This window comes from Megachile rotundata, chromosome 6 (genome assembly GCF_050947335.1).
Source record: "Megachile rotundata isolate GNS110a chromosome 6, iyMegRotu1, whole genome shotgun sequence".
In the NCBI taxonomy this organism is placed as follows: Eukaryota; Metazoa; Arthropoda; class Insecta; order Hymenoptera; family Megachilidae; genus Megachile; species Megachile rotundata.
In genome coordinates this window covers 3,060,031-3,086,557 of record NC_134988.1, presented here as the reverse complement: position 1 = coordinate 3,086,557, position 26,527 = coordinate 3,060,031, and the positions used below count along the sequence as shown (strand labels likewise).

The following is a 26,527-nucleotide window of genomic DNA, read 5'->3' as shown; positions in this document are numbered from 1 at the left end:
ACGGCTCGATAGCTCAGTATCCGAACGCAATGGTAGAGTGGCGGGATTCTTTAAGGGTAAAGGAGCTAGACGCGGAGGCGGACGAGAGTACGTGATTCGGGATAATTCGCGAGAAACCTCAAGTTAGCGGTATTTGTTAATAGCGGTGTTTATTTAAAATCTAAGTAACCTAGGCGTACAGTGTGATCCAGTATCGGAATTTGATTTAACCGTAACGTTCTCGGCGGAAGGCCGAGATACGATCTCCGCGAGATTTTAACCACGGAAGCGAAATATGCAAGTTCCTAAGCGGAATACAATCTTTGATATTTCCTCGATTCCCGGAACGGTACGCGACGCAACTAATTTAACGGAAACGCAACGCAAATACTTAACCAAACGCGACGCAATTATTCTAACGGAACGCAACGCGGCGAAACGCGACGAGACGCGACGGGACGCGACGAGACGCGACGGGACGCGACGAGACGCGACGTAACGCAATTATACTAAACGCAACGGAATCTAACGCACTTAGTTTTATACGAGACGCGATTTAATTCTACACGCGGAACGATTCTGTATCGGCGACCGTCTAGAGAGAGAAAGCGAGAAGTTACGCGACAAACACGAAATGTCCGGTACGACAAACATGCACTTTACGTTCTACTCCCGTACCAAGAGTTCGCGAAATCGAGACGTGGGAGGGTACAATATTGGCAAAGGCCTACTCGAGACGATACTTTAATTGTAGCTTACGCTGTACCATTCCCCGGTACAGGTTCGGTGATCCGGCCGAGTGGCGATTCGAGAGATCGAGAAGCGATCTCTCGACGACACGAAAAAGTCCGGACGTCGGGATCCGCGACCGTCCCAGACAGGGGCCCCCGTTCTTTATCCAGGGGTTCTTTACCCTTCTAACTTAAGCTAATTTCCCTACGATACAAAGCCACTCCGGTCACACTTTGCAGAACCTGCCCGTGAATGGCAAGCCAGGTGGTCTACAACCCGCGATATGACGATCTCGATTTCGCGCTCTTTACAAATATATAGCGGTAATTGAGGGGGCTTACCAAGGTGTCCAAACACGTGGCGGCAGCTCGGGATGCGGTAAGTGGGTTTTTTTCTCACGGAACGCTATTGAACTTTAGAAAACAAGAAACTAGGCAAGTGCCGAATACAGAGTAAGGATCCGCGAGCCCTTGCGCCGGTATTAGGACACCTCGTAGCCTACCCCCACCCTCTGCCGGAGTTTCCGAATTCTGTCGAAGTCTTCTTCGGCAGGGCTTCTTCCGTCTCCGCAGCCTCTCTTCTCCTATCGTAGGGCCGGAGCGGGGAAGCGGCAGGGAATCGGCACTTTCCTTCGGCGTACGTCGGTATCTCGCTGGGTTCTCTCCTCTTACTCCGCTGCCTCTCTTCGTCTATCGGAGGATCCGGGCGGGGTAGCGGCAGAGCAGCGGCGTTTTCCCTCGACGTACGTCGCTCCTTCGTTGACAGTGACGTCATTCTCCGGCAGTACATATAAAATAGTATAGCGGCAGAATTTGTTCTTACGATATTATACGCGCTTCGTTCTCTCTCTAGACGGTATCTGACGGCGACCTATGACCTGTCCGGTCTCCCGAGGAGGCTCCTTGTGACGGGTATAAAATACCACGTCACAATCTAAACTCTATTAGCCACCTATTCCTATTCCTATTACAGTATTGATTCGTAATAAGCAACTCGCTCGGGTCTGGCGAGTTGCTTGTTACGAATCAGGTATATTTTCGGCTTGCCTTTGTTCCCGAGCGCGACGACGGTAGCGGTAAACTATAAAGTAATCGGTCGAGCAGCGATGTTATTCTTTAGACAAGGACAGAACATAGCATGCTTTCTCTTTTTAATAGTAGTAAGATTTCGTGAATGGAATAATATACCAGATTCGTAACAAGCAACTGCCCAAACCCGAGCGAGTGGCTTATTACGAATCGATGTAGAATCAGATGAATGAATGACAGAATCGCTATACATCAGAGTGAGAAAAAAATATATATGTTCTGTCCTCTTTCCACTAAACTGTTCGGTCGTCCGTGAAAATTTATGACTTCTTCGGTTTCACGGACATCTCACTCTTTCTCGGATCTTTCACTCAGCGGCCGACTTCAAACAAAGAAGAAGGGATAGAAATTTGCTTGTTACGAATCACAAAACTGTTGCTTGTTACGAATCAATACTGTATATATTATGATTACCGACTGTCGAATTTGATAGATCGATAATCGATACGTGACATACTGTCGGTAATTGGCAACTACAGTCGATAATTGATTATTCTAGTTAGTGGGTCCAAGATTGTCGTGATGATGAAACAAAAAAAAAAATTCTTCCCGCGGACGTTACACATCGATGATGACATTATTCCACGTTCTCGAGTATTCATCCGAAGAAGAATTTCTAGTAGTTCTGAAACAACTTCTGATGAAAAAGTAGATGAATGGTCATCGATTGACTATCCTCCAGAACTTGAAGAGTTTTTGGGTTATCCTGAGATAACTAATATGGCTAATGTTTCTGAATCCACAGCTGATGCAGTGAAATTATTTATAGACGACGACTTTTTTGCACATTTAGTGTTGGAATATACAAAAATCAATCTTACGTTACTTCTTCCATAGCTTATTTTAGAGGCAAGGTATAAACATCCTGTCTAATTAGGAATTCGACGAACTGCGTTATCTAAGACGGTCCTCCTAGTGTAAGCATGCTGAGATATACAAATGTATCAATGAGGCATGGGACCTCTCGAGCACGAGGAAAAACGGTCCGAGGACTAGTCTAAAAAGCGCACGTCTCGAGTAAGCATTCAGTAAAGAATATATAGAGAAGAGTTCACTAATTCATTTTCAAAGTTAAATTTAACAACTGTGTTTTATTAAAATAACACCTAGCTTCCATAATCCCAATAGGTTATGGGCCCAGTCACATAATTCAAGTGTTAATTGTGAATAGCGAAAAGTGACATTTAAAACTATATAAAACTTTATTAGAATAAATGTGTGTGTGTGTCAGTACATATATTGCATAAACATGAGTGACGAAGCAAAAGCAACTAAACACAACATCAAGCCTTTCGACGGCGAGAAATACAGTATATGGAAGTATAAAATTCGTGCACTATTGGCGGAAGAAGATGCGCTAAGGGTTCTGGACGAATTGCCCCCAGCTGTCATGGACAATGAGTGGAAACGGCGCGAGAGAATAGCGAAGGGAATAATGATTGAATTCTTAACAGATTCGATGTTATGCTTCGCGACGGAAACTGACACGGCGAGAGACATTTTCATAAAATTAGACTCTATTTACGAACGGAAAAGTTTGGCGACACAGTTGGCAATAGATAAGAAACTGCTATGTTTTAAATTTAAGGAAGATACGCCACTTTTGAAACACCTAGTACTATTTGATGAGATGATTGTTGAGTTACAAGCCGCGGGTGCTACAATTAACGAAATGAGCAAGGTGGCAAGATTATTGCTAACATTGCCAAATTCGTATGATCCGCTGATTACCGCGATTCAAACGCAAGCGGATGAGAATTTAAGCCTTGCATTTGTTAAAATCAAGCTATTAGATTATGAAATCAAATTACGCAATGAAAAAACAGAAACAAGTGCCAAAGTGCTGCAAGTAGAAGCGAGAGGAGATAACAGAAAATTTAAGAAAAACAAGGTTTTTAAAGCAAATTTCAAGAGGAAAAATTACCAACCAAATTATAATTCGAAAAATAAAAGAATTGGTAAAAACTACGACAAGAGATGTGAACATTGTGGTAGGAAAAATCACGAGAAAAAGGACTGCTTTTACTATAGACAAAGTTCCACAAGTGCGGATTATTACCGTGGTGCTCAAAACGTTCAAGTACAACAGCCAAGTGGTAGTGGATTTGCATTTATGATTGGGGCGAAGACTTTTGAAAATTCAAATCTCAAACAATCATCACAAATAGACTTTATTATAGACTCTGGTGCTACAGATCATATAATCAACGATTTAAACATCTTTACAACGTACGAATCAATGGAGAAACCGTTGAAAATTTCAATAGCGAAGAAAGGAGAGGCCATCGTTGCGGAAAAAATAGGAACTGTCAAGGTTATAACTAATTTGGGCGTGACCGGTACCCTGGAAAGAGTATTGTATGCACCGGAGGTACCATACAATTTATTGTCTGTACGCCGAATCCAGGAAGCTGGGATGAGTGTAATTTTTGACACAACTGGAGGCGTGACGATAAAAGGAGGTGGTAAGACTGTGCTCACTGGTAAGTCAAAAGAAAATGTAATATGCGTAACTTTTACAGTTAATAAAAATATGTATAGCAAAGCATATGTAAATAATACAACTGTATTAAATGCATATAAAACATGGCATGAACGTTTAGGTCATATTGGAAATTCTAAATTCTTAAAAATTAAACAAAATAATTTAGTAGAAGATACAGAATTAATAAATAGAATCAATCCAACACAAGACCTTTGTGAAGCTTGTATATACGGAAAACAAGCACGTTTGCCTTTCTCAAAAAATAGAGATAGAAGCCATGTCACGCGACCTTTGTTCGTTGTACATTCTGACGTATGTGGGCCAATTAAACCTTCTACAATAGACAATAAAAATTATTTTGTTACTTTTATTGACGAGTTTACTCATTACACGGTCGTTTATCTCATTACACTAAAGTCAGAAGTGTTTAAAGTCTTCCAAGACTTTGTAGCAAAAAGTGAAACACACTTTAATTTAAAAATAGCATATTTAAACTGTGATAATGGGAATGAATACTTATCTAATGAATTCAAAGCATTTTGTGTACAAAGAGGTATTCAATATCACTTAACAGTACCATATACGCCACAGCAAAATTCCATAGCAGAGAGAATGAATAGAACTCTTTTGGAAAAAGCTCGGGCGATGATTCACGGTGCTGAAATAAACAAAGAATTTTGGGGAGAAGCTATATTAACAGCAGCTTATACAGGGTGTCCGCGGCAAAGTGTTACACCTTAATATCTCATGAACTATTGATGTCACGAAAAAGTGCTTATATGGAAATTGCAGGGTAAAAGAGGCCCTATGTTTTGGCAGAAGCAAAATTTTTTTATTGCTATTAATGTAAAAGATATGATGGTGAAGTTTCGTTTTTTTAAATGGAACTATAATTCTTTTCTCGATCAGGCGATAGTGCTTTTCAAGACGAATTCATCAAGTTTTATGTACTTACCCGATTTTTATTAGTTTTCGAGATATAACGCTTAGAAATTTACTGATTTTCAGCAGTGACATCTCGGTTTGACGAGTAAGTCATAAAAACGTTCTTATTGTTACGGTAAGTGCCGCTGGTTTGACTCTGCCTGCCGAAACAGATAGGCGGGGTGTGTGGTCAAAATGGCAGGTCCGAAGAGTAAGAAACGTGAAAAGTATTGTCCATTACGGTTTAAGTTTTCCGTATCGAAGATGATATTAATTGTAATTTTGAAGGTTGGGACATTTATTTAAATGTCTCAGTACAAGGTAAGTATAAAGACAATTTAACAAAAAATAATATGCAAAAAATTTATTCCACGTGCTTTCCGATATTTGAAATACAAGTTTGTATACGTTTTACAAATTCGTTCTCGACGTTTTCCATAATTTCGCACGGGATATTTACGCATGCATTGTGTATTCTATTTTTCAAGTCAGTTATATTGTTAAATTGTCTTTATACCTACCTTGTACTGAAACATTTAAATAAATGTCGCAACCTTCCAAATTACAATTAATATCATCTTCGATACGGAAAACTTAAACCGTAATGGACAATACTTTTCACGTTTCTTACTCTTCGGACCTGCCATTTTGACCATACACCCCGCCTATCTGTTTCGGCAGGCAGAGTCAAACCAGCGGCACTTACCGTAACAATAAGAACGTTTTTATGACTTACTCGTCAAACCGAGATGTCACTGCTGAAAATCAGTAAATTTCTAAGCGTTATATCTCGAAAACTAATAAAAATCGGGTAAGTACATAAAACCTTGATGAATTCGTCTTGAAAAGCACTATCGCCTGATCGAGAAAAAAATTATAGTTCCATTTAAAAAAACGAAACTTCACCATCATATCTTTTACATTAATAACAATAAAAAAATTTTGCTTCTGCCAAAACATAGGGCCTCTTTTACCCTGCAATTTCCATATAAGCACTTTTTCGTGACATCAATAGTTCATGAGATATTAAGGTGTAACACTGCCGCGGACACCCTGTATAATTAATATAACCCCAAGTAAAGCCATTGCGAAAAATAAAACTCCTTTCGAACTTTGGCATAATAAAAAACCAAAATTAAATGGTTTAAGAATCTTTGGTAGCACTGTTTATATTCACGATAAAAATAGGCAAAGCAAGTTTGATAAAAAATCGTTTAAAGGAATTTTTATTGGATACGAGAAAAACGGTTATAAAATATTAAACGTGAATAATGGAAAATTTATTATGGCGCGTGATGTTGTTTTTGATGAAATTAATTTTAAAAATTCAAGACCTCCTATGTGCACAAATAACTTTGAAGAAGAAAGTATTCAAATAAAACAGGTAGAAACTGATGAAAATAAAGAAATCAGTAAAAATCAAAAGAGCGGAATAAACGAGTCAGATAAAAGGCCCGATGAAAATGTAAACGCTCAAATTGATTCCAATGATAGTGACTTGCGACGTAGCGCAAGAATTAAAAATAAACCTCATGTAAATTATAATGAGGAACACGATTGTCGTGTATATGCACTATCAATAGCCTGTGAAGTTCCTAAATGCTATGGTGAGATAAAGGATCGTGATGATAGAGTTCAATGGGAACACGCGATAGAAGATGAGATTGACTCGTTAGTAAGTAATAAAACATGGAATATAGTTTCACGTCCAAATAACAAAAACATTGTTGATTGCAAATGGGTATTCAGTATTAAAATGGATGCAAAAGGAAATCCATATAAATATAAAGCAAGGTTAGTTGCAAAAGGATTTAGTCAGAAATACCTTGAAGATTACAATGAAACCTTTGCACCAGTTGCTCGAATTGCAACTTTTCGAATGCTGATTTCATTTGCAAATCAATGTAATTTATTAACTCATCAAATGGATGTTAAGACAGCATTCTTAAATGGTATATTAAAGGAGGAAATTTATATGCGCGTACCGGAAGGTATTCAAGCACAAGAAAATCAAGTGTGTAAATTAAATAAAGCATTATATGGCTTGAAACAATCAGCGAGATGCTGGTTTGAACTTTTTGATGTAACACTCAAAGCGCATGGTTTTCAAAGCTCCTCAGTAGATCGCTGTCTGTATATCCTTGATAGAAATCATGTAACCAAAAATATATATTTAACCCTTTGCGGACTAACGCCGCATATATGCGTTCTGCGTAAATCATCAAATTGGCCGAAGAACTCATATATGCGTTTGGCGAAAACAGTTGATTGAGCCGAGATACGCACATATGTGTCCCACGTAAATGCGTGGCTATGACCAAAAAACTCCAAAATGCGTTCCGCGAAAACAAATGATAGAGCCCAAAAGCGCATATATGTGTTTCACATAAATGTTTTATTATAAATACTACGATGGTCGATGAAGCATTCCATTATTCGAAGAATTCTTGAATCACTCGCGTCAGCGTCAGCGCAAAGTCAGTCAGTATTCTGTCCGCTATTTGGTAAAACTACTATTTAAAAAATTTTGTAATCCCCAAAATGGAAAGAAAATATGAAGTAAGTGAGGAAAGCAGCAGAACGGAAAATACTTTATTCGACGAGGAAGAAACTTATAATGAAGGCAGTACAGAGAACATGGAAACATCAGATTCAGAAGGTGAAAACGATATTATAAATAATAATGTGAAATTATTTAATGGCAATAAAAAAAGGCGCAGAATAATAAGTACGTCTTTAGAAGATTCAATTGATGAAAACATTAATAATTTTGGAAATACATCTATAAATTTTTCATGGTCAGAAAATAATTTGAACCCTATATTACATCATTTTAATGAAACAGATTCTGGAATAAAAGCAGATTTAAATTCAAACTCTACTCGTTTCGATGTCTTTTCATTATTCTTTTCAAAAGAGTTAATTTTGCACGTAGTGGAAAAGACAAATATTTATGCAAAATATGCTATCGAAAAGAAGCAATCTGAATACAATTCATGGCCTGCAAAAATTTGGAAAGATATTTCGTTATCTGAAATGTATAGATTTTTTTTTGTGACCATGTTTATGGCGCAAAAGAGAATCTTTACTGTGAAACAGTATTGGTCAACTGATAAAATATTATCTTTGAACAATCTTTCTAAAATTATCTCAAGAGACAGATATTTAGAAATATTTAATAACATTCATTTTAATGATATGAATGCAAAAGACCCTGATGACCCGTTAATAAAATTACGGCCTGTAATTAACATTCTAAAATCAAATTTCGCTGGATCCTTTTATCCATTTCAGAATCTCTGTATTGATGAAAGTTTATTATTATACAAAGGAAGATGTTACTTCAAACAGTACATTCCTTCCAAACGGAGTCGATTTGAAGTAAAATCATTTGTTTTATGTGGTTGTAAGACCGGATATATTCTAGATTTTAGCATATACACTGGTAAAGATACTGATATCAAAACAAAAAATTTAGTGCTTCGGAAATCTGGAAATGTTGTTACAACCCTTCTGCGACCATATCTTGAAAAAGGCCATACTTTAATTACTGACAACTGGTACACAAGTCCACATTTGTATTCATTACACCACAACCATAAAACTAATGCATATGGGACAGTAAGGCGGAACAGAGTTGGAATGCCGCAGATGAAAAAAAAAATCAGGCCTGGAGAAATCGAATATCAATCTACAAATAATTTATTAGCAATGCGATGGTTAGATAAAAAAGAGGTGTGGATGTTGTCGACAGCCCACAGTGCTGAAATAACTGAAACTCGACGAGTAGATTATCGCACGGGATTACCTAAAAAAAAACCAACCTGCATTATCGATTACAATTATAATATGGGTGCTGTCGACAAAGTTGACATGACTTTAAGTTCTTTGCATTGCCTAAGAAAATCGATAAGGTGGCACAAAAAATATTTTTTTCATTTATTGGATCTTGCAATATATAACGTTCATATTATTTACAAACAAATTACTGGAAAAAAAGAAAAATTCAGCAAATTTCATCTTTTATGTGCAAAAGAAATGCTACGAAAATACCCACGAGAAACGATAAATCAGATAGTTATAACTAAAGATGCCGACAATTTACCATTTCGGCTAACAGAAAGGCATTTTATATCACAATGTTCCACTCCAAAAGGACTATCTTCAAAATCAAGGCGAAGATGTGTTGTGTGTTCAAAACATAAAAAAAGGAAAGACACACGATACGAATGCAAGGAATGCAACGTAGGTCTTTGCAATGATCGATGTTTTGAACAATATCACACTAAGGAAAATCATTAATTAAATTTTTTACTGATTAAACTTTTTAACTTTCATTATTGATTAAACTTTTAATTTAATGATTTTGTAAATAAATTTGGCAAACATTTATAATTTTAATTTCTACTAAATAATGTTAATAAATGAAACTGAAAAATTAATAAACAAAGAAACATTTTATTTATCCTGTGAAAAATCTGTGCATGTACATATAATATGTCTAGAATTTGACTTGGAGTGCTTATGAACGAAAACCGCGTTTAAGCAAAAATATGCGCTGGCAATTTCAAATGACTATCGCGGCAGGACCTCGGCACCACGGTACGGTTCACTTCGAACCGTCCCGTCCGCAAAGGGTTAATTCTTTATGTTGATGACCTCTTAATAATAACTTATAGTGAAGATACAATGAAAAGCTTCAAAAACTATTTAAAGGACAAATTTAAAATGTCAGATATGAATGAAATCAAATTGTTTTTAGGAATAAATATAGAAAGGAAAGGTGAAGTAACTACTCTTGATCAAAGTTTGTATTTAGAAAGAGTTTTGAATAGATTCAATATGACCGAATGTAATAGTGTAAGTACCCCATTGCCTACCAAGTTAGATTACACTGCCTTAGACTCTGATGAGTATTATGATGCTCCGTGTCGAAATGTTGTTGGCTGTTTAATGTATGCTATGTTATGTACACGACCGCGTATCCTAATACACTTAGAGAATTTCACTTAGGTCGAATTCCTCGCTGCGGTAGACTATAAAGTGCTAACATTATTAATTTTGTAAAATTTCATTTATATAAATCTATAAACCGAATTACACTTAGGTAGGATTCATTATAAATTATAAACGTGTTAATCAAGTAAAATCTTGTCATTGCGATAGCTTCGAACACGAGAATTGAATATATATAAAGTATATCAGATTTAGTTAATATTACGAAAAGCGAAGTTAATTTTATCAGAGATCAGAATTAGATACGGTCCAATATAAAGTACTCGTTAAATTCACGATTATCTACTACATTCGTTTAACACTAAACCTACCGACATTTCATGTATACCTAATCCTACCATGAGCGGTCAAATGACCGCTTCTAGGAAACGTATGTATCTTAATATAGAAAGAGGTTTTAGCCAATTGGATAGTAAACAAAACATTTTTTGGTGCTACAATAAAAGTCCGCTGCCCGCTTTTTTATTTAGAAATGTTTAATTTATTTTTGTTCATTTTCAGCACATTTTTTACAAATTATAGCATTTTGCATTGCACATTTTCCACATACGTATTTTTTGCATTTTATACAAGTTTTGTTAGTCTTATTGACTTTACAATATCTTATTTGACAAGATTTCCGTCCAGGTGAATCTGTAGCTGTATTTGTTGTTTCTGACGAACATTCTTTTCTTAGCTGTCTCTCCTTTTGATATTCGGTTCCAAGCTCTTCTGCTAATTGGAATAAAAATTCTTGCCTCGATATTTCTTCTCCTGTCGTTTCTTTATACAAAATCCAAGCATTAATCCCGGCTAAATCCAAGACATTAAAAAATACCTGTAACGGCCATCTCTGACATTTAGATTTTACACTATATTTCCTCGCCATTTGATCGGTTACGTCTACACCGAATTTTGTGCTATTGTAGAATCTAATTGTCTCTGGTATACGGGTGTCACTTTTTTCAATTTCAACGGATGAATGCATTGAACTAAGTATCAATACCTTTTTATTTGGTTTAGCTTTATAAATTGAAAGAATGCAATCTTTTGATTTGTATAATGTTGTTGAGAAGCGTGTCATATTATCTTTTGCCTGTCTCGCTAATTTTGGTAGCTCTCTTCTATTACTGCGGATTGTTCCAACAAGCGTAGTTTTTTTTGCTAGAAGTTTACTCGCTAATGATACACTTGTAAAAAAATTGTCAGTTGTTATATTTCTCCCATGGCCCGTATAGGGATCTGCTAATTTCAAAGTTACAAACTCCCCAAGTGGGACCGATGATTCTCTCCGTTCATCCTTTCCTAAATATGGAAAGCCGTTTACTATATACTTACTACTTGCATCGGAAGCCAACCAGAATTTTATGCCAAATTTGTCCGGTTTATTGGGCATGTATTGAGTAAATCTACAACGTGCTTTTGTTGGAAACAATTGTTCATCTATAGAAAGATATGGTCCTGGTTTATAACAGTTTTGACTATTTTCGATGAATTTATACCAAACTTCAGAGATCAAAGCGAACTTATCATTTTGTAAGCGTTGGCTTCGTTGATTTTTGTTGTCAAACCGAATAAATCTCATGATTTCTGTGAAATCATTTCGGCTCATAGTTGTTGAGAAGAATAATGGACCCCATTTCTTGTTCCATAAATATGATAGATCCATATTTTTAGCCTCATATGCACCACGGGCATATAAAAGTCCAATAAATGCGTATAATTTTGCAATAGATAAATTCCATTTCGTTTTCAAGACTCGAAATGCCTCTAATTCCGTATATTTTCTTATATGTTCAATAATGTTATGATCAATAATCAAGGAAAATGCTGACTCAACTCTGCCTTTTATGATATTTCGTTTAGCGTATCCTGTCGGCCCCGATATTTCTTTGAAAATATTATAAATCGGTACTCTTCCACGATTAGACCCTTCTTTTATTTTTTGCCAAATAGTTCCATCCGTAGCAGTTTCAATCTCTTCCTCATTTTCACTTTCGGAACTAACTATAAATCTCTTTCTTTTTTGTCCTCTTCGTATATTCAAAATATTCTCTTCGTCCGTATCGCTGTCAAATAAGTCAAAATTATTTTCTGCTGTATCATTATCCATATCGTAAACTTCTTGGTCATCTTCCGAACAATCCTCGTCGATATTATTTATTTTGTCTAATAAATTGATATTCCTTGAATGTCTTGACATTTTTGGAGATGAATAAAGCAAAAGAATAAAGTAATGATAAAGTGACAAATGATAAAGCAAAATCTAAAATATAAAAATATAAATCAAACGGGGCAAACACGGAGCAAAAACCTTGAGAACATAAATAAAGAAAATTCAAATGTAAATCATACCACAAAATATTGTTAGCCCCGTTTACTTTGTTGAAACTAGCACTTATAACACGTAATAGCATTTATTATACTCTCTGTGAAATTTGATGCACTCCGTTTGGATCGCAAGACCGTACTGTCGTACAAAGAAATCTAGGCATTTGTTTCAATCGCGCGTTTATTTCCACTGTAGATCAACAATTACATTCTGGATTCGTAAAACAATTGCAGGAGTGCGCTTGCCGAAAAATATAGTTGTAAATAACATGTATTGTTCGAATGGTCAAATGATCGCTCGTGGTAGACTAGACATGCTCTAAATTTTTTCAGAAAGTAAACAATAAAGAAAGTTGTGAACATTGAAAAATGGGTTGTATGTATATTATAGGAAAAGTCAATAAGTTACATGGTGATACAGTAACGCTATATACGAAAAATTCTAAACGAAATTTCAAAAACGGTCATTTGACCGCGCATGGTAGGTTTAGTGTTAATTTGTCAAATTCTATTATTTCTATTATTATTATTATGTCAAGATCCATTAGTTTCTTTATTCTAATTAATCATTTATAATTTATATACTTTTCTTTATTTTGTTGTTATTATTTGTTAGTTTCATTTCTTATCGTTTATTGAATAAATCTAATTGTTGAAAGATTTTGACCTGTGAATTTCACTCCTTAACCGCACACCACACGAATCCCACAATCTTTACTTGCGAAATCGAGTCGTTTAGGGATAAAAGCCGCTCTTTACCTTTTAGCGCTTGTAACTATCTGAACTTAGGTTCCAGGGACGTTACAAATGGACGCACTTTTATGGCAATGAAAATGAAAATGTGAATTACTGCGTTAATAAAATTATAATAATAATTTATATGTTGAATGAAAATTTTCAGAAGTAGGTTCCTCAAAAATTCGTGTAAATTGAAACTAATATCAAATAAAACAGTACTTATAGTTCAAATTAAATCACGTTCGGTAAAGAAAATGCAAACAAATTTATTGGTAAAAGTTTCTGCCGGTTTAGCTAACTTCGTTAAATTTTCCAAAAAAATTCTGTTAATAACAAAAGATAAAAAAATGTGACGGTATTTAGAATAAAACCCCCGGTATTGGTATTGTCAAAAAGATCGGAACGCAAAATCTTGTCGAATAAAATACACGAAACTCGGGATGTAGATTTATAAAGAACGTGACAATATTTTTTGTGAGGAATGCTTAAAGCAAGAACGACACTGATCATATACGACACCAGGATACATTATAATTTTTTGGATTTGATGCAAAGCAAACAGTTGCGAGGGAAACGATAACCACAAATGTAATTATGACATTATGAAATAGGTTTGATAAGGTTCAAATGCACCGTTTATTCTGGAAGTGGTGAAAGTCTAATGAGATATCACGTAGTTTGTATTTACGTAAATGTAAATATGTTGTTATAACTAGTTATAAATATCACAAAAAATATCAATGCTTTGTTCAATTTAAAATGGCGTATAAACACAAAAAATAAGTGCGTAACCAATGATCATGAAAATGGCACAAATCCAATTTCCATAGTTATAGAATAAATAAAAAATAAAAAATAGAATTTGTAGTACACTAACCGCGATTATTATGATGTTATAAAACAACGTAATAAAATAATAAATTTATTTTACATAAAATGAAACGGGACAATTTCATGTTAACAAAAAACTTACAAAATATATTTCAAAAACAGGCGAGAAAAAATTCAAACGGAGAAAAGATAAACTGACTGAAGCTATGTTAGATGAGGTTTTACAAAAATGTACTTTTATACAAAACAAAGATGGAGGATGCAGAATTAAAAACGTCAGATTTGTGACCTATTTTTAAAACCAGATCACCATAATTTAAAAGGATCGCACCGGTACATTTGTATACTAATTCCATACTAATGACATACAAAAAATATAAAGACATGGAATAGTTTTATTACCTCGTACAGCTTCGGTGCATTGTATTTCACATAATTGCCACAGAAAGAGCATAAATAAATAACAGCAATTTCAAATGTTAAGTTTAACCCCTTGCACTATGACTTATTTGTCAGGTGCGTCAATCAGAACTGACTAATTACAGCTATAATATAATAGACAAAACAATTTGAAATGTTATGTCAATATGTTATCATGTAATCGTTGACTATGCAAATTATAATTGGACTTGGACTATAAATTGAAGCGTACTAAAAAGTCGAGTAAAATTGATCACGGTCGAAGTACGAGTGCGTCACGAGTCAGACTCGCCAAAGTAGTGCAAGGGATTAACAATATATAAATATAATTATTATTCAAAATAAAAAATATATGGCATATAAATTTTGAAAGGAGACCGCCAAATCGGCGGATGTAGTGGAGTTCCGGTTCGCGAAACGATTTCCGACCGCGCCCGACATTGCGAACTCTCAGTCTAGCGAGCGGTGCCGATTAGAACTAATCGAGTCGAATTGATCTAATAAAGTTTATATTTAACATCTTGAATTATAATTTTTAATACCACAAATGTTACTTCTATTTTGTTTCTTGTCATTATTTGTAAACAAAATTACAGAAATCCTTTACCAACCCGTAAATACATATTATTGTAATTAGATTTCCCTACAAGAAATTTATATAATCAAAAAATAGACTAATAAACTAGTAGAAACATTGCCAGGCTCAACATTTATACACAAAATGCGAAACAAAAGCAAACGAACTTACACCACGTCCAAAATAAACACGGTCTATACATATACTACGTACCGACAATTAGTACTAGAATCGGAAAATAAAAATTAGATTTGTATCTAATACCCTGCAGTAATTATAACTTTGCAAAAATACCAAAAAGAAATTGCCACAATATTAAAAAAGAGAAAGACAACAGTACTTCGCTATAAATTATGTTATCAAAATAACATTAAAATGTTGGGTTCAAAATCAACAAAAAAATAGGCTGTAAAAATTGCAAAATTCTATATTCTGATAAATCGAGTTTATTTTGCTACGTTCTAACGAAGTTCATCGTAATATACCTTTGTGATTGTAAAGCGAATACACCGAAACAATACAATATTGCCTGGAAATAAGCTACACGTTCGGGACCGGCCAGTTGTTTATTTCGAAGATGGTATGCTATTCGACCTGCTTTGTTGTTTGAATCACTATGCGTTAGAGTAAGAAAACAATATACATGTTCTGTCTTTTTTTCACCGAATTTCTCTCACGCGACGGCCGACTTCAATTTAAGAAGTGGGGATAGATAGTAAGAATTCTTGTATAGAATTATTTTTCTGTCGAGCGTGTCAGATTACATCGATCGTATTGTGACACGTGCGAAATTGTGTTTTGTTTTCGTGTTCTTCTTAAATACGCAACACAACGAGCGTCATTTCGGGCGACTGTAAAGCGTGCCCTGAGAGATTAATAGTAGGGTATAATTCTTCTAATTTTATTCGTTGAAAAAAGGTAAGCTTCTATTTTCGAAATTATTGTACCTTGCTATGCCAATAAGTCGAGAATTTTAAATTCACTATTTCGTCCCACCAAAGTCCCATTTTGAGCCGTAATTTTTTTAAATAAAATAAAGCATAATTTGTAAATAATTTTCGAATAACAGTGAAATTGCTAAGAGAGTTTGTGCACCATTAATACAACAAAATCCGTGTCGACTTTGTTCAGTATTTATTAGAAACTGTATTAGAATGTATTTGCAAACTGATATTAAAAATCACCAAATATACCTAGCATATCCTCGTTCATAATAAATTTACATGTGCTACCAGTATTATACCTATAATATTAAGTACAATATATACTTATATTAAGTAATATATTCGACTAAAAATAATTCCAACTTCAGAGAAAATTTCTCCAGTTCAGTTATAACAGTATTATTCTACCGTTCATATTGCAGAATCTGTCAAATATAATGATATAATACTCAGTGCAATTAAAAACTTCAGTACAAAATTTCAGAGTTCAAAATTTAACGGTACAGTTAAAAAATGAAATTAAAAACTAAGCAATACAAATATTGCAATTGTTGCGGTACACGTTTCATAGCAAGGGTAGAAAAACAGCGTTCAACTACTCAAAAATGTATCGGTATAGACAATTAAATCTTACCTGAAGTCTGTAAATTGGCGAAATTATTTTATAATTTTATACATGTGCAGCCTAACGCCGCAACCCTACCGTAAACTTTGTCAGATGTGCCTCGTTACAGCTTGTAAGAGTCTCTTTTCTGCGCACGTGACTACCATTTGCGACTTTTCCATTTAAAATATATCTCATTAAAAATTGAAACGCTATACTACAGAAAAAATCTGCTTCTTGTAGCTACAAATACTTGTCCAATCATGTTTATTACCGTGTCGAAAACCACCGGGTACCGTGCCGTTTTTAGGCACGTCTTCGAATCAAACCCTATTTATTTTCTCTAATAAAAATTTCTCGCGAACGATTTTATATTTTTTATTTAGGTACCTCACTTCGACAGTAATTAAAAATCACATAGTGCAATTAAAAATCCAACAACAGAATTTGGAATTAAACTTGCAATTTCAAAATAAACAGTACAATTCTAGACTGAATTTCAAGATTAAACAATACAAATAAAAATGCATTTTTTCGATGAAAATCAAAATTAAAAATTATAAGTGCAATTAAAAATTGAAAATTGCAATTCACAGTAACAGTAAAAACTGATATCGATTCAGCTGATCAGTTATAGAGAGAATTCCAAATTCGATTAAATAATTACAATAGTAGAAATAAAGATAGTTTCAATACTAGTCGAATCAATGCCAAGACGTTTGTCATAAATGATAAAGGGAATGCAATGCAATATTAATATTCTATAATTTTAAATAATGTTAGCTTTTACGAATAAATTTGTATGCTCAATTTTGGATAATCGAAATAAGAATATCGTTCACTATAATTTAACCCTTTGAATGCTATGGGCGCACATATGCATCCAGCGAAAACTATCGATATAGACTATGGGCGCAAATACGCGCTCAGTATATGCTATCAGTATGGACTATGGACGCAACTATGCGCCTGGCAAAAATGATCAGTGTACTATGGTCAAATGTGCATGTTCAGCAATTGTTTCTATTGTCCAACATTCTGTCTTTTTCTGTAAAAACCACATACCTCGTTACTTAGCAACGATGAAAAACAAAATTGTGTTTTATACGCCACTTCAGTTAGTTTCTGATATCACCTGTTACTCCGTACAGTTGTAACTGTTGCATTGGCATATTGTCGTAACTTATAGAGCATGTAATTTTCATCAATGTGTTGTTTGTAGAAGACAGTAAAAAAGGAAGGATACACCATATGAATGTAAAAAATGCGACGTCGGATTATGCGTTGATACTTGTTTTGAGGTTTATCATACGCAAATGAATTATTAATTTTCCTTTTATCTTTCTTTAAAGATATATGTATTAAATGTTAATTTTTTAAAATATATATATTTGAAGCCGTTCTATGATTATATAATAATTCTTATGATTTGTTTAATTTTCTGATTTTGAATATCCAAATATATTATAATTATCAATTAATTATACGATCTCGTCGACGGCGTCCGTAGGGACTGCATAGGCCAGTAGTATTCAGCACTCAAAGGGTTAATATATGTCGTTATATTTCAGACATTTTCCTAGTATTTTATAAATTCAGAAAGAATATTTCATAAATAAATGTAGAACACGAACTTAAGTTATTAGTTTGTTCTCTTAACGAATCTCGTTTATTATAAATGTACACTCAATTTTGTGACTAGTTGTAAACCTAATTTTCGTATTACTCATCCTTTTAAGAAAATCATTCAATTTTTAATAAAAATGACACATTTCTAAGTTTAGATATATAAGCATATGAGAGAATAAACATTTCTGCTAAATAAAACATAAAAAAAATGGTAAAAAAAAAACCTATTCTGTTGACAATGTACTACTACACTTTACCCAAGAGACCATTAGAAATTGAAAATGACTGTCGTCACCGTGTTGTTGCGCTGTTTTGTTTCCATTATAAAAGCGGATTACACACAGCAAAAAAATTAATTTTCAATTGTGACGATTGTCTTATTTCTCGCGTATGTATTCAACTGTTTTTTAACGAAATTAAATAACGTAAACGAAACCTTTTTTTAGTTACAAAATTTGAAGAGCTGCAAGACATTGACGACTCAGGTACAATTAAACACTATATCAATGTATCAATATAAATGAACATCAATTCGAACATCTCTTGAGAAATAAGAATCATTACTTTATTCCTTTACTTAATATAGAACGACCCGCAATTCATAGACCGCTAAAACCGTATTATAATATACGCTATTACACAAAAATAAAACATAACATGAAAATATTGAGATGAATTTAAAATCTTTGAGACGCAGTGTTACTTGAGGAAATATAATTTTTTCAAATCTTCATATATAGCGGGTATTTGAGATGGGCAGAATTGTCTCACTCTATATATGTCGTAGTGAATGCTAAACATATCAGGTGTATAATACACAGATAATTAGAAATTAAAAATAAAGTAGAAATATAAATAAATAAGCAACAAAATCTAATCGAATGTATATATCAATTCCTCATCTCGATAAAAATTAACACATATTTCAAAAAAAGTATTTTTACAAATTTTGTAGTTTAAAATAATAAACTTGCTAATCGGATCGTTTGACCGATTTAATAGTTTTATTAATCAAAGATTGTTGAAACTGACTTCTCTATAATAAATACTAACTAAAAATAATAAATGAAATGTAACATACACGTTAATATTTGTAATGAATAATAACAGTAATTTAAATACTATAAAAGCAATATAATTGAAATAAGTTACCTAAATGAAACTTAATTTCGAATATGACAAAACTTGACTTTGAATATTGGTATATAATTTTGACTAATTATCGTAAATTTGTATTTCCAGTTCATCTGCTATATATATTACTTTTAGAACGCTGAAATAAATTTATAAAAATAGTATAATACATACTGACATGTACCCTCTCATAAACGCGAAAGGTATGCATCGAATTCAATAGAACAGTAACAAAAGTTTTCCGCGAATACTTCAAACTAAAATTTTTCATCGATACAATTTGCTGAATTTAAAATTTGAACATTTTAATTTTGCCACCCAAATATAATTAAAAGACACAAAATATCTATTCCGATATTATCGACATTTATTAAAAACAATATTAATAATTATACCTCTAGTACATAGTGTATTATTTGGTGAAACAAAACAGTCATATAACGATACTGCACAACCATGGGCGTGTTTTTTTTTTCATTACATGAAATATTGTTATGATCCCGTTACTAAAAGACAATTGTTTTTACGTGTTAATTAAAAACATTAAAAGTATAAATTTGTTTGAATAATTTTACCCTTATTAATTATCAAGTAAAAGTTCAGTTACTTCTATTACTGTAATATTAGTAAAAGAAAAAATTTGTCTTCTAATACAATAAATCTTCAAAAAATAAATTATATGTACATTCATATTGAAAATGCAAAATAAACATACACGAAAAACAAAAATTTTAATCACAATTGCAAATGCAAGTAAAAACTATTTACAATATAAAATTCATTGTAGATGAACTGTGAAAAACATCTCGAAAATTTTCAAATTTTCATGCATAAGCTATACACTAATGGCGCACAAAAAAATACATGATATAGCACGCGATAATGTGTATATGATTGTCAATTTTTAACCGCCATACGCTTTATTGAAAAAAAAACCCTAATGCTATTATTTAATTTAACAATATCACTTCGAAATTCAATGGATTATTATTTATTGGCGTTTAAATTGCTTTTTTCGCTTTATTACAAAAACAAACGTATACCAACCGAAGACAAAGATTTTCCATGACAGAAATCATTAATACGACGCAAATAAATTTTTTAGATTGTACGCTTTTAAATAAATTTTCATATTATAACAATATTTCACGGAACATTTAAAAAAAGTAAATGCGATGAAAAATGTTAAAAACTTCGAAATTAATTGGCGCAGGTTGCACAATAAATTACGCAGTTCCGTAAATCGGCGGAACAAAAAATATCTTTCTTATTTAAAAACAAATATTACTTACCGAACGAAGTCAGTGTATAGGAACCAAGTTTGTGATACCAATAGCTTTTCCGAGAACTGTAAAAGACATCCGAACACCTCTGACCACAAATACGAAATGGCTAAAGAAGAGGTAAGGACAAATCGCCAACCGAACGGGTAGAATAAAACAACGACCGATCGGGTTTGAATGTACAGCGTCTCACACGCAACGTAAAATAGCAAACTACGTAACTCCGTGCAAAATAAGCGATTCATTCTGCGCCCTCTACCATCAATATTGAAAAATAAACATAATTCAAATTTTGTGAGAAATATCTTATTTTTACGTTTGAAATATCTTACAAATTATTCATAGTTGTTTTTCGAAAATAGTGCACAGAACTGATTTATTTTAAAAAATGTATGCAAAATTACATTAAAAAAAATAAAAAAAGCCCTCAGGAGTTCAAAGCAGTTAAAAGCGATTCTGCCTTGTTTTACAGGACAATAATACCCCTTTTTGTATTGCAAAACTTTTTGTTTAGCAGTTATAATTTACTTTGGGAACTTAATACAAATTAGTTAAAAATAAATTTGTGAATTTATTTCATATATTCAACATCTGTAATGTAGTTATGAATTAAATTTTAAATTCATTTAAAAAATGTAAATCAAGCAATATTTTAAGTTTTATTATGACGTAAGATGTCAAAAATATATTATGTATAATTAAATATAAACAACTTAATTTATATTTCATAATGGAAGTATAAATTTTTAAACGGTTCAATTCTTTCTATTCATTAAAATAAAAATAAAAACAAAATTCTAATAAATTATCACTACATTTGAGCCTTTTCATTATGACTACTTATAAAGAATACAACTTTATCTTATGAAAGCATCTTCAAAATTATATTTTATTATAGTTAATTCTCTTATTCATATTCGCAATGATTCAAAATATAAGTATAATATCAAGAAGTCAAGAAATTACTGATGTTTGTTGAATAATTTTTTTTTACTGACTATAGTTTCATATTCGTAATTACATATATATTTCCTTCATTCTATATGCACACATTATAAACACCAATTCAACTCCTATTTTTATTCAGACATTAATATTTCACTGATTATATAAACTATTAATGTGTGTTAAATTATATTCAGGTCATAAAATTATTTACATTATTACAAATGTAACAATAAAGTATTTTTTATCATTTTTATTACATATTTAAAAGTATACATTAGTTTCGATTCTAAGATAACAAAATTATAAAAAAAGTTTCTAAAAATGTAATCTTACATACTTAGAAGGGAAATGTCTAACTATGATAATGATACTTACGCTTGTTCTAATTTTTACTACGTATTCTTTGATACTCCAATCCGGTGCACTTTTTAACCAATTTTGAGTAAACTTTTAAAAGAATTATTTGTAGTAAATAAATTGTAGAGAAAAATATTTTCGCATTACGACGTCTTTTAATTCCTTCAATTTTTTAGTTATTTAAATGGTTACCTGATAAATTTTTATTTATAATAAACCAAAATTATAAAAGTTTATTGGTATTTAACAATTATTTATTCTAGAAAACTTATTCTTAAACTCTAACTTGATGAATCATATTTTCTATTAAGTTTAATTATAATTTTACTGGCATTATCAATAGTAATATAATTCATTAGTATTTAGTTCTGCCATTATTATAAATCACTTTAGCATGTTTCATAAAAAGTTCTGATGCAACATGACTTTCTAAATTTAAAATATTTCATTAATTGTCATATTCTTCCTATTTTACTTCCTCATTACATATTTCATTTTTCATTTAATATATTATGTGCCTTCTTCTATTTAATAGTGGTAATACAAAATAGTGTCTCAAAATAAATAATTTTAGAAAAAGGCATGCACAAAATACTTCGTCATTGTTTATAATTACTTACTATTTATTTGTATAATTATATTAAAATGTGACATAAAATTTAACAAATAGGCATTAATTACAATGCACAAACTTAATTGAAATATGATATAAACAAAATTATATTATCAAGATGGATGCTCCACATGTTACCAAAGTATAATTAAAAAGTTGCAATAATAAACTGATAAGTAATAAGTGATTTCAAGATTAATTCCGTTATTAGATATCTTAATTATTATGTAATGATTACTATAATAACAAATCAGAATTAAACAAATATAATTATAATCAGTTCAGTGTTTCACAAATGAATATTATATGAATATTACAAAATTCAAAAATGATTATTTCGAAAGCATTTCAAAAATGATTAGTTATTTCTATAATGCAGAATGAAACTGAGAAAGTTGTGAAAACAATTTTCTCAAAAAAAAAAAATTTATTGAGTGAAATATTGTTTAGTCAAATATTTTATTTCAATAATAGTTATTCAGCGCTTATAACAAATTATTCTTTTTCTTTCTTGAATATCAACTGCAAAATGATATGAATTATAACATAATTAATATTTGATTATTTCTGTTTTTATGTAATTCTGTAACAATATTTTTATAGAAATAAGTTGTACTGCATACAGTTATAGTTGATCTAATTCCTATTATTTTGTTTATGATATTGTAAGTATTTTCTTACTACGTTTTTCACTATCGTAAGATTCACTTCTACATGATATACATATGTATTCATTACTTAAGTCGATGTATTTATCTTATAATATACCTGTAAATACTGGTGTGATTAATTGATATAAATGTTTAACCAATGTATAGTAAATTTTCACTAGATATGCAACATATATTCAATAAAATGTGTTATATTTAAAATGACAAAATCTGTGCTTTTATATCTTGTATTTACAATATTACAACATACTTAATCTTTGATAATATGTTGTTACATTATACCAGGAGTGGCCAACCTGCGGCTCGCGAGCCACATGCGGCTCTTTGAAGGATTATTTGTGGCTCTCGATAAATGTACCCAAGTTCCTTTTTCATTTTTGTGCTATTATATTTTAAAAAATTATTATCGTTCCATATGTGTTTCAAAATGTCGTTGAAATTACTAACGACAAATATGAAAGTCTAAGTGCAACGTTGTAACAAATTTCATTTCCGTCCAAGTTAAGAATAATATGATTCATCGAAAACTGCGCCATCGAAAATTGCGGCTCGCGAAACATTTCAAACTTTGAAAAATGGCTTGGACTATCAAGGAACTTGGCCACCCCTGCATTATACATATATTGAATAATATATTTAAACAAGATCTGAATTAAAAGTCTAAACATAATATTAAACATGTTCTATTTTTGTATAGCTACAAAATTCAATATGGATATATAATAATAAGTGGATTAAATGAATAATAAATTTTATAAAATTTAAAAAATTAATTATACAAAAATTGTTGAAGACCCGAATCAAGATTAACTTGAGTTGGTAATACTAAAACATTTATTATGTAACCAATACAAAGTTAATCCTTAATCTATCTCTTTATTTTGAAATGTGTATACATATTAGCTCTGTGAGTTCTGAATAAAATCTATTGGAAAATGGCGTTTTCAGGAAAAACTTTAAAAAAGGAATTATTGGTTGATTTTGAAACAATGGTGTGGGAGCTGTAAAAGTCATGGGTTAATTTTGTAAGATGAAAGGTGGTTAAAAAAGTGGAAAGTAAGGAAGTAGAGAGATGTGATTTATTGGGTCCTTGGAAAAATCTAGAATCCACAAAAATCCTAAAACAGGCATGTTTACATGATATTAACCACATGAGAAAGTTCATACCCGCGAACAATAGAGTTGAGGAAACAAAGATAAAGGCACAGCATGGTAGCGAAAGTGGCCAAGTACATTGGAATTTCTAACAAAATGTTGATAATAAAATATTACATAATTTTATTACTAATAAAACTTGATATTTAAATCTCTTTCTGAAATTATAAAACAAGAAAAGTATTACTAAATATTAATTCTGTCAAATTAATAATTTTATCAGTTTCCTTTATGATTTTCAAAATATATTTCTAAATAAAAATAAGAAATCAAAAAGTGTTTAATAAAGCACTAACCTTACTGGCTTTTATTGTTTTATCATGTTCATTGTTATGGTATGGCAAATAATTTTATATGTAATTTTCTACAATTACACATATAGTTTACCATATGAAATCATTAACATATAATATCATAATTATTACTTCAAACAGAAATAACGTAATAATAAAATCAATTATTTAAAATAGATTAAAGTAAATTTCTATGGCTATTATGGTTTATTTATGCATTTAATTGCCTGTTATTAAACTATAACAAGTAGATACAGGTTAAATAGTTTATAAAAACCTAATACAGATAAAGGATATAACCAAAATAATATCTATTATTTTTAATACTTGCATATAATAGTTCAAATAGCCAGAGAAATTTAACTAAATGGTACAATAAATTTGATGAAATTCACTATAAGAGATCTGTACATTGTTTAAACACCCGATATGTTATTAAAGAACTAAGAAAATTGCAATAAAGGAAAAATAGCTTAATAAAGTATATAATTAATGATACAAGGTTATAATTACTCTATCATTAATATCTTATATACTTTACTCGCACGTGCTATTTTTTAATAAATAAGATGAACAAAAGCAATATAATTTAAACTTACCTTAATCATTGATCGTTAATTTTCAATTTTATTTTCGATAATCACAATAAAATTACATATACCTCGAAAAATTATGTATAATTGTTCGAATACAATAGAATAATTAGTAGCAAAAACATGCGAGGGAAATTGAAGTAATATTGATATTTTTAATTCAATTATACATTGTACATTCATTTTCCCGAGAAAAAGTGAACAACTTAACTAATCACTTAACTAATCACATTATATTTATAATAGATCCAAAAATAACTAATTTTAAATAACTTAATATTGAATTGAGGATAATTTTATTAAATAATTTCGTGTATCGAGGAAAAAAAAAGCCAACAAGCACGCGGATTTCCCAAGCGGCACCCATCCAAGTACTATCCGCGCCCAACTCAGCTTGACTTCGGTGATCGGACGAGAACCGGTTTTTTTTTTTTAACAGAACGTTTATTGTGCCAATAAATAATAATATATACAAAGGGTACAATAAACCAAAACGAACAAACGGTATATGCTTTGGGTTGGATATATACAATGAGATTATAGGCTCCTACATGGAGCACGGGCAATCTATATAATAATTTCTAATACAGAACGTCTTTTTTCGACATGAATGATGATAAACTTACGACTAAGGAGTATACTTGTACAATGAAATTTATAATATAATATATACAGAAACGGCACAGAGGACTGTATAAACGATATATAGTATTTGGTGTTGGGGTCTGAGGAAAAGGAAGAAGTGGAAAAGGAAGAAAAGAAAATGAAAATGAAGTAGGGGAGAGGAAAAGGCGGAAAAAGTATTAGAAGATGTTCCTACTCGCTGGGGAATAAAATCCCATTCTTGTCAATATTAATTTATAATATTTATGTTATTTTAGCCACCAGTATTTCTTTGTGTCTAGTCTGTGTTTGTCTTTCTTATCTATGCTGGACAGTCTGTACTTAAAGCGTATGTTGGGATGATTAAATTGGATGTTTTTATTGTATGTGATTGTTTTGTCGACAGTTTTCCTAAATGCGTGGTACAAAATTGGGACGTTTTCAGGGTTTTGTATATATCCTTCGCTGTCAAGAAAGATGAAGGATTCCGGTGGAGTATATCCGGTTTTTAGAGTTTTTGTGAAATATAATGGATTTGGGTATGGTGAATGACATATAAGGCTATTGGATGTTATTTTGACAGTGTTGGCCCAGTGATTG

At 31.9% G+C, this 26,527-nt stretch overlaps 1 protein-coding gene across 3 annotated transcripts in view; it reads right to left on the bottom strand.

Moving 5' to 3' along the window:
- LOC143264620 (uncharacterized) overlaps positions 1–21,333 on the bottom strand; it is a 188,496-nt gene extending 167,163 nt beyond the window's left edge. For 2 of the 3 annotated variants that reach the window (XR_013038428.1, XM_076532748.1), the window contains exon 1: positions 20,704–21,333. Coding sequence is in view for 1 of the 3 variants with exons in the window: in XM_076532748.1 (XP_076388863.1) it covers positions 20,704–20,939 (236 nt within the window). In the remaining 2 variants the exon portion in view is untranslated. Of the gene's footprint in view, positions 1–1,052; positions 2,520–20,703 lie in introns of those variants that run through there. The other variant, XR_013038430.1, reaches the window with a different exon arrangement.
- Between the last annotated feature and the right edge of the window lie 5,194 nt (positions 21,334–26,527).